General features: G+C 38.9%; 1 protein-coding gene across 6 annotated transcripts in view; it reads left to right on the top strand.

The window, feature by feature from the left end:
- Positions 1-17,218, top strand: part of hdac5 (histone deacetylase 5) — a 187,145-nt gene that overhangs the window by 130,674 nt on the left and 39,253 nt on the right. For all 6 annotated transcript variants that reach the window (XM_061973770.1, XM_061973766.1, XM_061973767.1 and 3 more), the window contains 5 exons: positions 4,924-5,057; positions 6,661-6,792; positions 6,897-7,006; positions 11,862-11,978; positions 14,423-14,534. In XM_061973770.1, coding sequence (XP_061829754.1) covers positions 4,924-5,057; positions 6,661-6,792; positions 6,897-7,006; positions 11,862-11,978; positions 14,423-14,534 — 605 coding nt within the window. The remainder of the gene's footprint in view (positions 1-4,923; positions 5,058-6,660; positions 6,793-6,896; positions 7,007-11,861; positions 11,979-14,422; positions 14,535-17,218) is intronic.

Below are 17,218 nucleotides of genomic sequence, written 5' to 3' on the forward strand. Positions count from 1 at the left end.
TACGGCGGGGGTGCAGGAGGCGAGCCTCAGCCAGTGCGTCTTTTGCAGCCGTTTTATAATCGCTCAGCACAAGAAATACTTTACACACATACAGTTGTTGACAAAATACACTGTACATTATATACCTCAGCTAACTAAACTATGGAAATGTATAATATAGTTCATATAGCAATACGGTCTCACTGCACAGCAGGCCAGCAGTTAGCCGAGTCCGCAATCCATGGTGAGGCACAATTGAGTGACGTGCCTCAACTGGCTGCTGTTCACCGCACCGTCTCTTCTCAGTATTTGAACGGCAAATGTGAAAATTCAGCGATTTTAAATAAAAATAATCTAAAACGGGTGAAGTTAAATGGAAAATAACTTTATAGTATAATCACTGGATACATATAACAATTTAATAAAAAATGTTTCTTTTTACATTTTTTTTCTGAGGCCACGCCTCACCTGCCTCTAGTGACTGCACGTCACTGGTCATCACATAAGTTAATCATCAGAGTATATACATTGAATTATTTACAATCCGGGGGGTGGGGTGAGGAGGGTTTGGTTGATATCAGCACTTCAGTCATCAACAATTGCATCATCAGAGAAATGGGCATTGAAACAGTGTAGGTCTGACTTGGTAGGATATGTACAGCGAGCAGAGAACATAGTGAGTTAAGATAGCATAAAAACAAGCATATACATTAGAAATACATTTGATTATTATTTACAATCCGGGGAGGTGGGATGTGGAGGGGGGAGGGTGTTAGTCAAGGGTTGAAGTTGCCTGAAGGTGTTGTTTTAGTGCGGTTCACTGATAGTGTTTAATGGCTAAGCTTTTATTGTTTTGAATATCGGTTTGTATTTTAGGACTTTAGAATGTATTTATATTAAAAGTGCGTAACAAATAAAATAGTATTATTATTTCCAACGGGCGTTGTGTCCTACTCTGTTCAGCGGCCCTTGAACTCACCATGAAAACACCTTGTCCTTTTTCCTTTGGGTATAATCACTCTGAGAGTAGGTTCAATGCGTACAATTGAATAGCCTAGTTGCTCAGACAGAAATGTGTTTATATACCGTATTTTTCGGACTATAAGTTGCAGTTTTTTTCATAGTTTGGCCGGGGGTGCGACTTATACTCAGGAGCGACTTATGTGTGAAAGTATTAACACATTAGCGTAAAATATCAAATAATATTATTTATCTCATTCACGTAAGAGACTAGACGTATAAGATTTCATGGGATTTAGCGATTAGGAGTGACAGATTGTTTGGTAAACGTATAGCATGTTCTATATGTTATAGTTATTTGAATGACTCTTACCATAATATGTTACGTTAACATACCAGTTGGTTATTTATGCCTCATATAACGTACACTTATTCAGCCTGTTGTTCACTATTCTTTATTTATTTTAAATTGCCTTTCAAATGTCCATTCTTGGTGTTGAGTTTTATCAAATAAATTTCCCAAAAAAATGCGACTTACACTCCAGAGCGACTTATATATGTTTTTTCCCTTCTTTATTATGCATTTTCGGCCGGTGCGACTTATACTCCGGAGCGACTTATACTCCGAAAAATACGGTACTGTAAGTTTAGATTGGGGTATGTCGTTTCATAATGAAGAACGATGTTATTGTCTCTTGTTTTCATGTCGGCATTTAAGCTTGCAAGCTGGCACCACTCAGTCCGTGAGTTTGTTGTCAATGATGGTTTTTCAATCATTTTAATATAAAACAGTCGCACTAACTGTCGGGAATTTTACTGTAGTTATCATTATTACCGTTACATCCCTTTGTTTCCATTAGGTATAAAGCATCAAGTGGAGTAATACATTTGATGAGGGTGTTCGATTTCTGTTTTCACTATTTGTACAAGCTTCAAAGAATAAAGTTGAGAACAGGGTCCGGTTCTAATTTGGTAATTGTGGTGGTAATTGTTTAGTATATTTCGAACATGCTTAAAAAAAGAGCTGCAGCTATCAAAATGTTTTGTAATAGAGTGTTCTACTGAAAATTCCTTCAATTGATTAATCGGATAAACATATTTTTGCTTGGTTAAAGAGCAACTATAAATGCAAAAGAGAAAATAAGTAATAATAATTTCACTTAATAAATGAACAACCAAATAGTTTCATTTTCAAATCACTAAGATTAAATGACATACTGTATTATAGTTTGTTAATGGCTGTGCGTTTATGAACTATATAGTTAATTCAATATACAATTTCTTATAATATGTTGAGTTTTTGCAGCGTTTAAACGATAACTACTGTAATGGAGCGCATTACCATACTTGCCAACCCTCCCGAATTTTCCGGGAGACTCCCGAAATTCAGCGCCTCTCCCGAAAACCTCCCGGAACAAATATTCTCCCGAAAATCTCCCGATTTTCAGCCGGAGCTGGAGGCCACGCCCCCTCCAGCTCCATGCGGACGTCCGCTTTCCCACGATATAAACAGCGTGCCTGCCCAATCACGTTATTCCATACGAGGCGTCCGGCATACCGCCGATGATCATGGTGCAGATGGAGAAGATCTTCTCGGCGTCCGTGTTGGCGCACACGTTGCCAAAGCCGACGCTGGTCAGGCTGCTGAGGGTGAAGTAGAGGACGGCGATGTACGAGCTGCGCACCGACGGGCCGCCGACCGTGTTGTTGACGTAGGGCATCTCCAGGCGTTTGCCCAGCTCATGGAGCCATCCTCGGGGAAGAGACTAGAGGACAACATGGTGACAATAACTAAATTATCCAGACTAGAGATAAATTGTATTGTAGCCGAGTGTCCTGGATTCGCCTATACAGTGTACTTATATAAGAAAATAATAAACGGGAGACATTAGAGCAGGTTCGGTAGCCACCGCTTCTTTAATGTAAACTTCACACACCTTCTTCCACAACCACACACACCCTACGTCACAGCCCTACGGCAAATCTGGAGGAACAAAACTACTCCTCCTTACCTAACACTCTCCGGTAACTTGGGACACCCTGAACTGTTTGTTACAGTATTATTATGTTTATCTTACCTAAAAATAAATATATTTATTAATTAAAAAAAACAAAAAACTAAATACATTTTTACTATATTTTGCTTAAAACATCAAAATTAATTGTATTTTTATTTGTATTTTTTCTGACTCCTTATTACATCCAGCCATAGAATTATACATTAAAATAAACATATTTGAAATAATTAATTTTAAATGATCATAATAATTAGGGATGTCCGATAATGGCTTTTTGCTTATATCCGATATTCCGATATTGTCCAACTCTTTAATTACCGATACCGATATCAACCGATATATACAGTCGTGGAATTAACACATTATTATGCCTAATTTGGACAACCAGGTATGGTGAAGATAAGGTCCTTTTAAAAAATATATATAAAATAAGATAAATAAATTAAAAACATTTTCTTGAATAAAAAAGAAAGTAAAACAATATAAAAACAGTGACATTGAAACTAGTAATTAATGAAAATTAGTAAAATTAAGTGTTAAAGGTTAGTACTATTAGTGGACCAGCAGCACGCACAATCATGTGTGCTTACGGACTGTATCCCTTGCAGACTGTATTGATATATATTGATATATAATGTAGGAACCAGAATATTAATAACAGAAAGAAACAACCCTTTTGTGTGAATGAGTGTGAATGGGGGAGGAAGGTTTTTTGGGTTGGTGCACTAATTGTAAGTGTATCTTGTGTTTTTTATGTTGATATAATTTAAAAAAAACAAAAACAAAAAAAACCATACCGATAATAAAAAAAACCATACCGATAATTTCCGATATTACATCTTAACGCATTTATCGGCCGATAATATCGGCAGGCCGATATTATCGGACATCTCTAATAATAATTCATTTAAAATGACCATATTTAATTATTAAAATAATTGCTTGTTTATTAACAACTTTAGCATTTTATTCATTACATTTTGAAGCTCTCAGAAGCCAAGTTATGTTACATTCCTTAAAATGTATTTATGCAAGTTTGAAGTATCAATTATCTAAACACAATTTCGTTTGCATATTTTCAGTATATATATATGTATATATATATATATATATATATATATATATATATATATATATATATATATATATATATATATATATATATATATATGAAATACTTGACTTGGTGAATTCTAGCTGTAAATATACTCCTCCCCTCTTAACCACGCCCCCAACCACGACCCCGCCCCGCCCCGACCTCGACCCCCCACTTCCCGAAATCGGAGGTCTCAAGGTTGGCAAGTATGATACCATTGTTACTTTACATTTTATTCATCAACCAAAAGTAAGACACACTTCTTTGTTCGATGAATTGTTGTTCCATGCAATAAGAAATGAGTGATTAGATTTTGGGGGTGATCCAGATCACTGTTTGCTGATCAGGTCTGCGCTCTCCAAGTGCTTTTTTTTATACAAGACCTGTAAAGTAAATAGTTAGTACCGGAGTAAAATTGACATAAATATGTAAAAAAAAAAAAAAAGAAGGAAAATACAGATTATTTTACAAAACCTGTCTATCTGTGTTAGCGCTGCGACCCCGAACGGGACAAGCAGAAGAAAATGGATGAATGGATGCTATTGATAAAACGATCATGGACATTGTATAGTAACAAATATATAACACATTATTAAAATATAGGATAAAGATTTTTTGCGCAGTATTCTTCACTAAACTTTGTAAACACGTGTTTTTTTTATTGTCTTTTGAAATGGCTCATACGTACATTTAATCTTTTCCATAATATAATTCCCCAGACAAATACGCCAAAAGCTTTTATTTATTCTTAAATTTAGTTTATTCCATTTTAATAAAGATGACTTTCTTGCAATAAAGCTGTAACAATGTAAATTAATGTTGTGATTTATTGGTGCAATGAATGATTTCCTAACCATTTTTTCTCTGCAGGGGAGGCCAGAACGCATCCCTGGAGCCGAATTCTCCGCCCCAGAGTAATACTCCAGGAACACCTCCCTCTTACAGACTTCCCACATTACTTGGAAACTACGAGGGCAAAGATGACTTTCCGCTGCGCAAGACAGGTAGGGTGTATGCAAAAAGGCACCACTGCTCTTTGAAACGGCAGGGATGTTTCAAATTGAAATGAGATTATGCAATACCAAATTTCCCCAAATCTTGTTTGTTGAGACTGCTGTTTCAACACGCTCGATAAACAAACAAAATCCCTTCCTTCAGGCTATTGGAATTACTTTTGTGCAGCTGGTGGAGGATTGTGTCCAACTCGATGCCACATGTGATTGTTGGCGACCAGTCTTGGGTGCAGTCTGCTTTTAGCCCAAAGTCAGCTGGGATAGACCACAGCCACTGCCGTCACCCCTTACTGGATAGGCGGTAGAGAAAATAGATTGTCATTTGTTTCTTTAAAAATATATGTTTTTTGTTATAATTAGGGGTGTCCTGATCCAATATTAATAGATGTTACTTGGTTATAATTAGGGGTGTCCTGGTCCAATATTAATAACTGATAACGGCCCGATACCAGCAAAAAATCGGATTATATCAACTTGCATCTAAAATCTCTGATACAAGTACTCAGATACAAGCAGTTCTGAAGCGTGTCTACTTGTGCAAAGCTGGACAGCAAGTTAACATCTGAATGTTCTAGGTGTGTAACAGTACACAAAAATTTCGGTTCGGTACGTACCTCGGTTTGAAGGTCACGGTTCGTTTTTTTTTAGGTACAGTAAGAAAACAACAAAATATACATTTTTGGGTTTTTTATTTACCAAATTTGCAAAATCTTCCACCAAAAATATTTTTCTGAGTGAAATATTTGATGTGAAGTAATTGGTCAATAATTCATAATAACATTGATTTTGATTCAATATTATGTTTTGAGCAATGACAGTTTGAAAGAAAAAAAACAGCTTTGTTTTATTAGTCAACATTGCAACTTTTTCTAAATTACGTTTAACCTTTAAGCTTTTTTATTTCACTTTTGTTATGTTTTTGCTTATTTTAATAGTATTTTTAGAATGTGCCGTGGGCCTTTAAAACATTAGCTGTGGGCCGCAAATGGCCTCCGGGGCACACTTTTGACACCCCTGCTATAGAAAATAAAAAATTAAATCTGATAAATCTATGGATAAAAAGCAGAGCCTGGCGACGCATGCGCGTTTATCATAACTCTCTCTCTCTCTCTCTATCTCTGCCCCTCCCTCACCAATGCTGCTGCACACACAATGTGTTTTGTTTTTAACCCCTTCTTAACCCTGAACGTACATTGAAAATACACGCAACCCTAACTCAAAATGCCGGATATTTGAGGCATTTAAGAAACTCCGCCCTGACAGCTCCGCAAAAGAGGACATGTCCGGGGAAAAGAGGACGTATGGTCAGTCGATTGTAGCCCGTTAGCTGCTAGTCGTGTGTTGTGCCTTGGTGTGCATTGTTTACACAATGTGCGTTACGCTACTTAATATGTCCATGTGGAAACTCGCTGGACCCACTTTGACCCTTTAATGACAAGCGCCAACCCAAATTGGTCATCACTACACAGTACAATTTTTCAAGAATGTATTTCCTAATCATCATCTTGCTCCATGTTATTCGGCCCTATAAAAATAATTGTTATCTCCAAGACAAGAAGTTTCTTTTATGCTCTTTTTTTTTTCTGTCATCCAGTGTCAGAGCCTAACCTGAAGGTGCGTTCACGGTTGAAGCAGAAAGTAGCAGAGAGGCGCAGCTCTCCACTCCTCAGAAGAAAAGATGGCACTGTCATAAGCACTTTTAAGAAAAGAGCCATTGAGATTTCAGGTAAACACAAAGTGTTTGAATAAACTTTTGGCAATACCATTGTAAGAAATTCTACTTGACTTGTTCAACATGCTAATAGTAATTCCTTTTTTGTTTTTTTCCAGTCTCCCCTCTCTGTAATAGTGCACCCGGCTCAGGTCCTAGCAGTCCTAACAGTTCTAATTCGGCCATTGCTAATGGCAACACTGGATCTGTTCCCAACATACAAACAGAGGTATCCACAAATATGCACATGTACAATTACTTTTGCTTATACCCCAACCATACCCACCCCCCAAAAAAGAAGGAAACAGCAAAAAAACAAAACAAAGTAGTATCTACAAATTAGAGATGCGCGGTTTTCGGGCACAACCGCGGAGTCCGCGGATTATCCGCGGATCGGGCGGATGAAATTAAAAAAAATTAGATTTTATCCGCGGGTCGGGTCGGGTCGGGCGGTGGAAATAAATAAAAAAAAGATTTTAAATAGATTCAGGCGGGTGGCAGTTAAACCAATTCGGAAATATATATACATAGTTAAATGTTGTTACCCACATACGAAAAACGAGCAGGCACCTGCTGCATATGCCACAACAGAAGGAAAAAAAAAAAAAGAGATGGACACTTTTACTGAGCGGAGAAGGGACGCCTCGCCGGGGTCCGGGACCGAGGCCCCTTCCCCCGAGAGAGCCCCACCGGGAGCCGTAGCTGAGGCGATCCGCGAGAAGGGCCCGACGCACGTCCAGGGTCACCACCGCGCCCACCGCACCGACACCCCGCCTTGTCCGCCTTCGCCGGCGTCACGCGCAGCAGGTAAGCAGCTTACCTGCCCGCCACCCCCGTGGCCGGGGGCTCGTAACAGGGGTCACTCCGCGCGCTCCGCCCGCGCAGCTTACCTGCCCGCCACCCCTGTTGCCGGGGGCTCGTAGCAGGGGTCACTCCGCGCGCAGTGCGCTCACGAAAGGGTGGGGCTCACCCTGGTTGATATAGACAGGACGGTGGCCATGGAAGTTGGAACCCGCTAAGGAGTGTGTAACAACCCACCTGCCGAATCAACTAGCCCTGAAAATGGATGGCGCCCATACCCGGCCGTCGCCGGCAGCGAGACGCGCTTGGAGGTGCGCTCAGCGCGGCTCCCATATGATTGCGCACTGGTGTGCGTCTGGGTCGTGACAGCGTGGCACGCGAATGTCTGTGCTGCATTGGATCAGTCTCCTTTCTTTAACAGGCAAAAGCTTTATAACCTCACTAATGCCTTGCATCGTCTATATTAGATATATAACAACGGGTGGGTGCGGGCGGGTGCGGGCGGGTGCGGGCGGGTGCGGTTCTGATCAAATGTTACATCGGGTGGATGGCGGATGGTTGACGACTTTCTGATGCGGTTGCGGATGAAATAATTGCCTATCCGCGCATCTCTACTACAAATACATCAATTAAATAAACAAAAAAAGAAATAATACATTAATAATAATAATCATCAGAAATAAAATAAACAGGTATACAGTATATATATGTATGTATGTATATATATATATATATATATATATATATATACAAACATACATACATATATTTATATATATGTATATACAGTATATATACAGTATATATATAAATATTTTGACATTTAGGGCAGACAACAGATATATGATGTATGTGTATATGATGTAATGAATAGGAATGTCTGATGCTGGATGTCAATAAAAATAAAATGAGAAAAAAAAAAAAAAAAGTACAATTACTTTTGCCAGATTAATTCAGTTACTCTTTCATGGAGTTATCAGGCGCATGCAAATGTCTCAATGGACGCTTACAAACTTGTCTTTTTCTTTAATTTTTAGCATTAGAAATAAGTGTCCTAGTAACGAAGACACAGGTATCAAACTCAAAGCCCGGGGGCCAGATTTGCCACATCATATTATGTGAACGCCTGGAAATAATATGTGTCAATAAAGTACTTTATATTGTCTTAGTAAATATATTAGTTTTTGTTTTTTTTTTATCTGTAAAAATTGTATACCCTTTTAAATTGTAGTAGTCTCCAAAATTGCAACATATATTATATGATCATACTTTCCAAACAATTTTTTGTCAAAATAAATACTTAAATATCTGCTTGACTAATGATTTCAAAGCAAGTTATCCATCAAATTGTTCACTGTAAAAATGACAATAGATTTGACGGTAAAATTAACAGTGGTATTTACAGCATATTAGCGTAAATTGAAGAAACTACCAATGTTTTTTACGATAAAATTCTGTCGACTGATCTGCCAGTCATTTACCGTAAAATCTACAGTTGTTGTTTTTACGGTGTATTACTGTAAATGAAAAAAAACGGTACCACATTTTTTTACAGTAAAAAAATTGTAGCTCAGTTGCCAGAATGAAAAAAAAATTGGTACTGTTTTTCTATTTGCAGTAATATGTTGTAAAAACCACTGTAAATTTTACAGTAAAAAAAATCTGGTGATTCATTTTTTAGTATAGAATTTTCAGATTTATTAAAAGTGTACATAAAAAGAAATATATATATCCGTCTTTTTCGGTGTATAAGTCGCTCCGGAGTATAAGTCGCACCGGTCGAAAATGCACAATAAAGAAGGAAAAAAACATATATAAGTCGCACTGGAGTATAAGTCGCATTTTTTGGGCAAATATATTTGATAAAAGCCAACACCAAGAATAGACATTTGAAAGGCAATTTAAAATAAATAAAGAATAGTGAACAACAGGCTGAATAAGTGTACGTTATATGAGGCATAAATAACCAACTGAGAACGTGCCTGGTATGTTAACGTAACATATTATGGTAAGAGTCATTCAAATAACTATAACATATAGAACATGCTATACGTTTACCAAACAATCTGTCACTCCTAATCGCTAAATCCCATGAAATCTTATACGTCTAGTCTCTGACGTGAATGAGCTAAATATAATTATTTGATATTTTACGCTAATGTGTTAATAATTTCACACATAAGTCGCTCCTGAGTATAAGTCGCCAAACTATGAAAAAAACTGCGATTTATAGTCCGAAAAATACGGTACATACAAAGAAATATATATAATCAAATGTAAAGGCAAATTTTTATTTTATTCGCTGTTACAAGCTGCCCTCTGATGGCAGCCATAACTGCGATGTGGCCTTCAATCAAAACGTGTTCAACACCCCTGAACTAAGAGAAAAAGGGGTGTATTGTTCTTTATCACATTTTAAGCACAGTCACAACTTGTGGGACACCGTGTTCAAAGGTGCCCGCTTAGGTCGACGTCAACATACGTAGTGACCACGCTTGTCGACATACAATTCGAGAACCAACGGTATAATTTTTGTAAATAAATCGTCCAGTTTATGCCAAATTTCACTTGTTTTATTTTTTGGGGGAATAGTAGCCTCTGAAATAAAGATTTGGGCGTTATTGTCGAATTACCGCAGCGGGGCGACCACTTTTCACGAAATTTAAGATCCAAAGTAGGGTTGTCCGATAATATCGGCCGATAAATGCTTTAAAATGTAATATCGGAAATTATCGCTATCGGTTTCGTTATTATCGGTATTGGTTTTTAAAAGTAAAATGTATGACGTTTTTAAACGCCGCTGTGTACACGGACGTAGGGAGAGGAACAGAGTGCCAATAAACCTTTTAGGCACTTCCTTTACGTGTATGCCATCCCAGTCACATAATATCTACCGGCTTTACTCATTACGAATTGATGCAAGACATACAGGTCACACTGAGGGTGGCCGTATAAACAACTTTAACACTGTTACAAATATGCGCCACACTGTGAACCTACACCAAACAAGAATGACAAACACATTTCGGGAGAACATCCGCACTGTAACACAACATAAACACAATGGAACAAATACCCAGAATCCTTTGTAGTACTAACTCCTCCGGGACGCTACAATATACACCCCCCCGCTACCCCTTACCCCTCCACCTCAACCCCGCCCACCTCAACCTCTCATAGTCTCTCTCAGGGAGAGCATGTCCCAAATTCCAAGCTGCTGTTTGGATAGATAGATAGATAGATAGATAGTACTTTATTGATTCCTTCAGGAGAGTTCCCTCAGGAAAATTAAAATTCCAGCAGCAGTGTACAGAATTGAGATCGAATTTAAAAAGTAAAAAGTAAATAATGGGGGTATAAATGGAAACAGAATAGAAAAATATTACAATAAGAATAAAAATAAAAAGCAACAATGAGAATAAAAATATAACTGTAAAATAAGAATATAACAACAGAAACTAGGCAGTAGTGACCATGTTATGAAAAAGTATTGCACTGTTATTGTTTTGAGGCATGTTAAAAAAAAATAATGCACTTTGTGACTTCAATAATAAATATGGCATTTTTTTCCATAACTTGAGTTGATTTATTTTGGAAAATAAAAAATGTTTAATGCATCCAGCGGGGCATCACGAAAAAATTAGGCATAATAATGTGTTCATTCCACGACTGTATATATCAGTATCGGTTGATATCGGTATCGGTAATTAAGAGTTGGACAATATCGGAATATCGAATATTGGTAAAAAAGCCATTATCGGACATCTCTAATCCAAAGGGATTGTTTCTACCAAAGATTGGTCGGTTTATGTTGTCATATGTTGTGGTATTGTTAACCTCATTATTATCTCTTGCCTGTTTTGCAAAATCATATTTGTGGTCATTTCAAAATCAATAAAAAGTCGATAGGGGAAACAGGAACTACCACTAGGCCGTTCTTCTTTCATTGTAGACCCCTAAGCAACTTCTCTCATTCCCCTTTTTGCAACAAACATAGTTTTACATCAAATTAAAAGGATGTCAACAAACCTTTGTAGGCTCAAAATCCTTTATTATCACCTATTCTCTTTGTCTCTCGACAAAGTCAAATGTAAATACACAAGTGTTATTTATTATTACCGGTATATACATCTTTTGTTACCTTGACAACTGCTTTTGTTAACGTGAGTCAGCCAATTTGAGGGATGTCAACTTCCACTGTACTACAAAAGTATAGAAAGATTAATTCACTCTGCTCGTATTTCTGAAAAAACAAAACCTAACTAACTCTTCTGTGTCTGCAGCTTCGATCCCTTCATCAGACGCTAGGGGCTGATGGGACGTTGAGTCCGCTAAGTCTGTACACATCGCCATCTCTGCCTAATATCTCGTTGGGCCTCCCTGCTAACACACACATCACGGTAGGTGACACACACACACACACACACTAGCACGTATGGACTCTGATAAGTATATTTTTAACGAATACAGCTTTTTGGTGGTTTAGGGGTTAGCATGTTGTCCACACAGTCAGGAGATCAAGGGTACGATCAAAAATCTTCATTGTGACATTCCTGTGTGGGCCTGTGCATGCGTGCCCACATCAGCTTCTTCCCACATCCAAAAACATGTTAGGTGAATTTGGAAGCTCCAAAAAAAGTATTATTTCGTGCTTTTCGTACTCAAATGGTTGCTTGTCAATGAATGCCCTGCAATTGGCTGGTAACCTTTTCACAGTGTGTCACACCTCTCATCCGAAGTCAGCTAGGATAGGATCCAGCTCACTTGTGAGCCTAATAGAGATGCGCGGTTTGCGGACACAACCGCGGAGTCCGCGGATTATCCGCGGGTCGGGCGGTTGAAATTAAAAAAAATTAGATTTTAAATAGATTCAGGCGGGTGGCAGTTAAACCAATTCGGAAATATATATACATAGTTAAATGTTGTTACCCACATACGAAAAACGAGCAGGCACCTGCAGCATATGCCACAACAGAAGAAGAAAAAAAAAAGAGATGGCAACGCCGGCAGCAAACGTGGTACGCGACAAACTAAAAAAGGGAATACTAAAGACCAGGGGAAAAAAGGCCAGAAAAGTTCAGCGTGGACTCGTTTTTATGAGGTTGTAAATCAGGATGATAGTAATGCTGGCTACGTGATTTGCAAGAGCTGCGACGCTGTTTATGTCTACGACAGTCACAAAACCGGGACATCTAACATGGTGCATCACATTTGTGCAAAACCCCGAACCTCCACAAACACCCTGAGCATGAGCAGTTTCGTCCGCCGTGATCCCAGAAGAGTGCCACAGGATGTTAAAACAAGATAGAACGCAGCTGCCTGCAGCAGTTTGAGTGGCGCGAGCGCGCTTGGAGGTGCGCTCAGCGCGGCTCCCAGATGATTGCGCACTGGTGTGCGTCTGGGCCGTGACAGCGTGGCACGCATTGAATGTCTCTGCTGCATTGGATCAGTCTCCTTTCTTTAACAGGCAAAAGCTTTATAACCTCACTAATGCCTTGCATCGTCTATATTAGATATATAACAACGGGCGGGTGCGGGTGCGGGCGGGTGCGGTTTTGATTAAATGTTAGTTCGGGTGAATGCGGATGGTTGACGACTTTTGTGATGCGGTTGCGGATGAAATAATTGCCTATCCGCGCATCTCTAGAGCCTAATGGGGATAAGTGGTATAGAAAATGAACAGATTAATAACAAAAGTGGGTTGTTAATTCTAATAGAGGCAATAACAGTAAAATGACAATCGCTTATAACAGAGGTGTCCAAAGTGCTGTCCAGGCCCTTTTCTGCCTAACCTGTTTACTGTATATAATTGTCGTACATTTAAAGTTAAAGTTAAAGTACCAATGATTGTCACACACACACACTAGGTGTGGCAAAATGTGTCCTCTGCATTTGACCCATCCACTTGATCACCCCCTGGGAGGTGAGGGGAGCAGTGGGCAGCAGCGGCGCCGCGCCCGGAAATAATTTTTGGTGATTTAACCCCCAATTCCAACCCTTGATGCTGAGTGCCAAGCAGGGAGGTAATGGGTCCCATTTTTTATAGTCTTTGGTATGACAACCTACCGATCTCAGGGCGTACCTTCTAACCACTAGGCCACTGAGTAGGTTGTATTTGTATGCCAATAACTGTCCGTACATACGATGATTTTTCGTGAAAAACACAATCTTACTAAAAGTAGGGTGTACGAAAACAGAGATATCACTGTGTCTTAAAACGGGCAAGGATGCTTGCTTTGTTGCAAGCATTTACAGTATTTTCCGAATATTAGCCGCACCCAAAATGTTTTCAGGGTCTTACGGGCTTCGCCGGACTATAAGCCGCAGATGTATACATTGCAAAATTTATTATTTACACAGAAAGATTCTGTAAATTTACATACCTTAATTGTTTCCAAACGGTGCTTGTAACAAGGCAGTAAAACAGCTGATCAAACAAAACCAAACTCATCGTCATGAACCCACTAGCCGCGGAAGCTAGCTCTCCAATCAGCGAAACAGACTCAATAACTCAACGGTGACGTCTTGGTGACTTTACTGAGGAATTTGTGTGACTGAAACAATACAAAAAGAAAGCTGTTGTTAGTGTACGTCATTACGCACGAGAAGCTGTAAGACGGCGGGGTTATGCTGCGTAAAATACTGCACATTGGATAGTTATTTCCCTCTAGCCATCTGTGTAAATGTTGCAAACAGCCCCTTCAACAATCACAGGCAGCATTGGCAGTTGTAATCAATAGTGGACAACTCCAGATTAGGACATTTACAAGCTTTACTTCTAATGTTTAATATCTACCAATTGCTATTTACAGTTTTGTGTTTATGCGATGGTCACGCCCTACAGGCCTCCCAGAAGTTGTCAAACCAACAGGAGGCGGAGCGTCTCGCCATTCAGTCACTACGAGCAGGCGGAGCTCTAACTGGGAAGTTTCTCTCGACATCGTCTTTACCTGCAGGTATGCATTAACTGAGATATCTATTGTCATTAATATTTGAAGTTTGAAGGGGAACTGCACTTTAAAAAAATGTTTTGCCTATCATTCACAATCTTTATGACAGACATGACAATGGATGTTTTTTTTTTTTTTTTTGCATTGTAAATACTGAACAAATGCGATCAAAAGTTTGCTTATAATAGAGTCTATGGGAGCCGCGCAATTCCGCCTATAAAGTGAAGTGAATTATATTTATATAACGCTTTTCTCTAGTGACTCAAAGCGCTTTTACATAGTGAAACCCAATATCTAAGTTACATTTAAACCAGTGTGAGTGGCACTGGGAGCAGGTGGGTAAACAGCAGTGACTAGGATGGCGGAAGCAGGGATCGGACCTGGAACCCTCAAGTTGCTGGCACGGCCACTCTACCAACCGAGCTATACCGCCCCTATAAAGCCCTTAAAAAACACCCAAACACCTCCATTGAGGTTTTATATACATAATGTAAGTATATATGTAATGTAATAACAGGCACATTTCTAATAACATTTAATATTTACTTATTTGAAACATTTTAAGCATACAAAATGCATCACTTTTTTTTTCCATCACTGATTATTACTCACTGCAGACTTCATGAGACTCAACAAACTTAAAGGGGAACATTATCACAATTTCAGAAGGGTTCAAACCATTAAAAATCAGTTCCCAGTGACTTATTTTATTTTTCGAAGTTTTTTTCAAAATTTTACCCATCACGCAATATCCCTAAAAAAAGCTTCAAAGTGCCTGATTTTAACCATCGTTATATACACCCGTCCATTTTCCTGTGACGTCACATAGTGAAGCCAACACAAACAAACATGGCGGAAAGAACAGCAAGCTATAGCGACATTAGCTCGGATTCAGACTCGGATTTCAGCGGCTTAAGCGATTCAACAGATTACGCATGTATTGAAACGGATGGTTGTAGTGTGGAGGCAGGTAGCGAAAACGAAATTGAAGAAGAAACTGAAGCTATTGAGCCAGATCGGTGATCGATGACCAAGAAGAACGCGGAGTTGGAATATAATTACAACACTTTATGTACATTTTTATATACAGATTTGAACAATTAGTTATTCACTGAAATATATTAATTGTGGTTCTTACAAAAAATATATCTTATAAAATATAAAAGCTAAAATGTCTCTTAAAGCTCTGCCCCTTTAATTAGTGCATACTAAATAATTTAACTTTAGCCTACTCATTGTTATTTTATTTTCAAATTTACTAGCCTGTGGAAAAAGTTAATGTTGATATTTACCTCAGAAGGCTGCAAATAGAAAAGAGGCATTCAATTTTTATTTAAATTGTATTTGATATGCCATTGATATTTTTTTATTATTATTATTATTATTATTTGAAACTCAATTTTGCATTCCGCCCGATTGTAGCTTGGATAGGCTCCAGCGCCCCCCGCGACCCCAAAGGGAATAAGCGGTAGAAAATGGATGGATGGATGTCACTATAAAGTTATATAAGCCTTGCTTGTTCGATATTTAATGCAAAACTTGTTTGGGTCCCTATTAAAAGGTTAATTTGTTCAACCTTGGCCCGCGGCTTTGTTCAATTTTAAATTTTGGCTCACTCTGTATTTGAGTTTGACACCCCTGGTATACACCGTTTTGATAATACCTCCTGTGGTCTGGACTGTAGGCCTACCTCCTCTCCAAGTCGAGCCCTTTTCGGCCGTTGGAAATATTTTTCTATACTCATCTGTGTGAAGGAGTGAACATCCAACATTAGAATTTATTACTAACAACAGAACCGCTCTATGTACAGTGCCGTCTAACCTTAAGCGGCAGCAGCTCAACACATGCAGGAGCCAGTGCTCATGGCTTATATCTTACTAAAATCCTTCCCGTTGACTATTTACAACACTACACAGTATTTATTATTATTATTATTATTATTATCTATAATTACATTTAAATGGCATTGCATACATGTAAAATTAAATGCTATTTCACATTATTTGACCAGTAGCAGTTACACTCATCTGAACAGGTCAGCCACCTGTTTAAAGCCTAATCACAGTTGACATCTTGAAATGAAGGGCCTTTAATGGCCAAAACATTAACCTGGACAGCTTTTTAAGAGCTGCTTGGCTCAGATTTTATTCTTTTCATTGCATTCACATGCTGCAATGGACAGTGGACAATTTAGCTCCAGTATTAATGCAATATCTGAAGCACCGTCTCCACGTGTGTATATTGACAACATGGTTATAACCTGGACACGTTAGCTCGTCGAATGAAAACAACTGACTGTTACTACGTGCGTCTGCCCCGCCCCCCGAGCAAACAGCGGCGATGTTAATAAAGCAGCGTCAGGCTGCTCACGTCGGTGAAACGCCAAGACGTCTTACCCTCGTATTTTCATCCGGTCGGTCCGTTCCGTCCTCTTCTTCTTCTTCTTCTTCTTCTTCTTCTTCTTCTGGCGCACCAGGTGAATGAATTGCTATTGGCGAGTTACAATGCATAGTAAGCTACCGCCACCTACTGCACCGGTGTTGTAACTACAAGCTCCATTCACAGACAGAGTCTCATTGCTTTTATGAGCGGTAGAGCGAGTCAAAAGCCGAAAAATCCATTTGTGGCGGACGTAATTCTATCGTGGCGGGCCGCCACAAATAAATGAATGTGTGGGAAACCCTGCGGTG

Source organism: Nerophis lumbriciformis, linkage group LG22, assembly GCF_033978685.3.
Source record: "Nerophis lumbriciformis linkage group LG22, RoL_Nlum_v2.1, whole genome shotgun sequence".
Classification (NCBI taxonomy): domain Eukaryota; kingdom Metazoa; phylum Chordata; class Actinopteri; order Syngnathiformes; family Syngnathidae; genus Nerophis; species Nerophis lumbriciformis.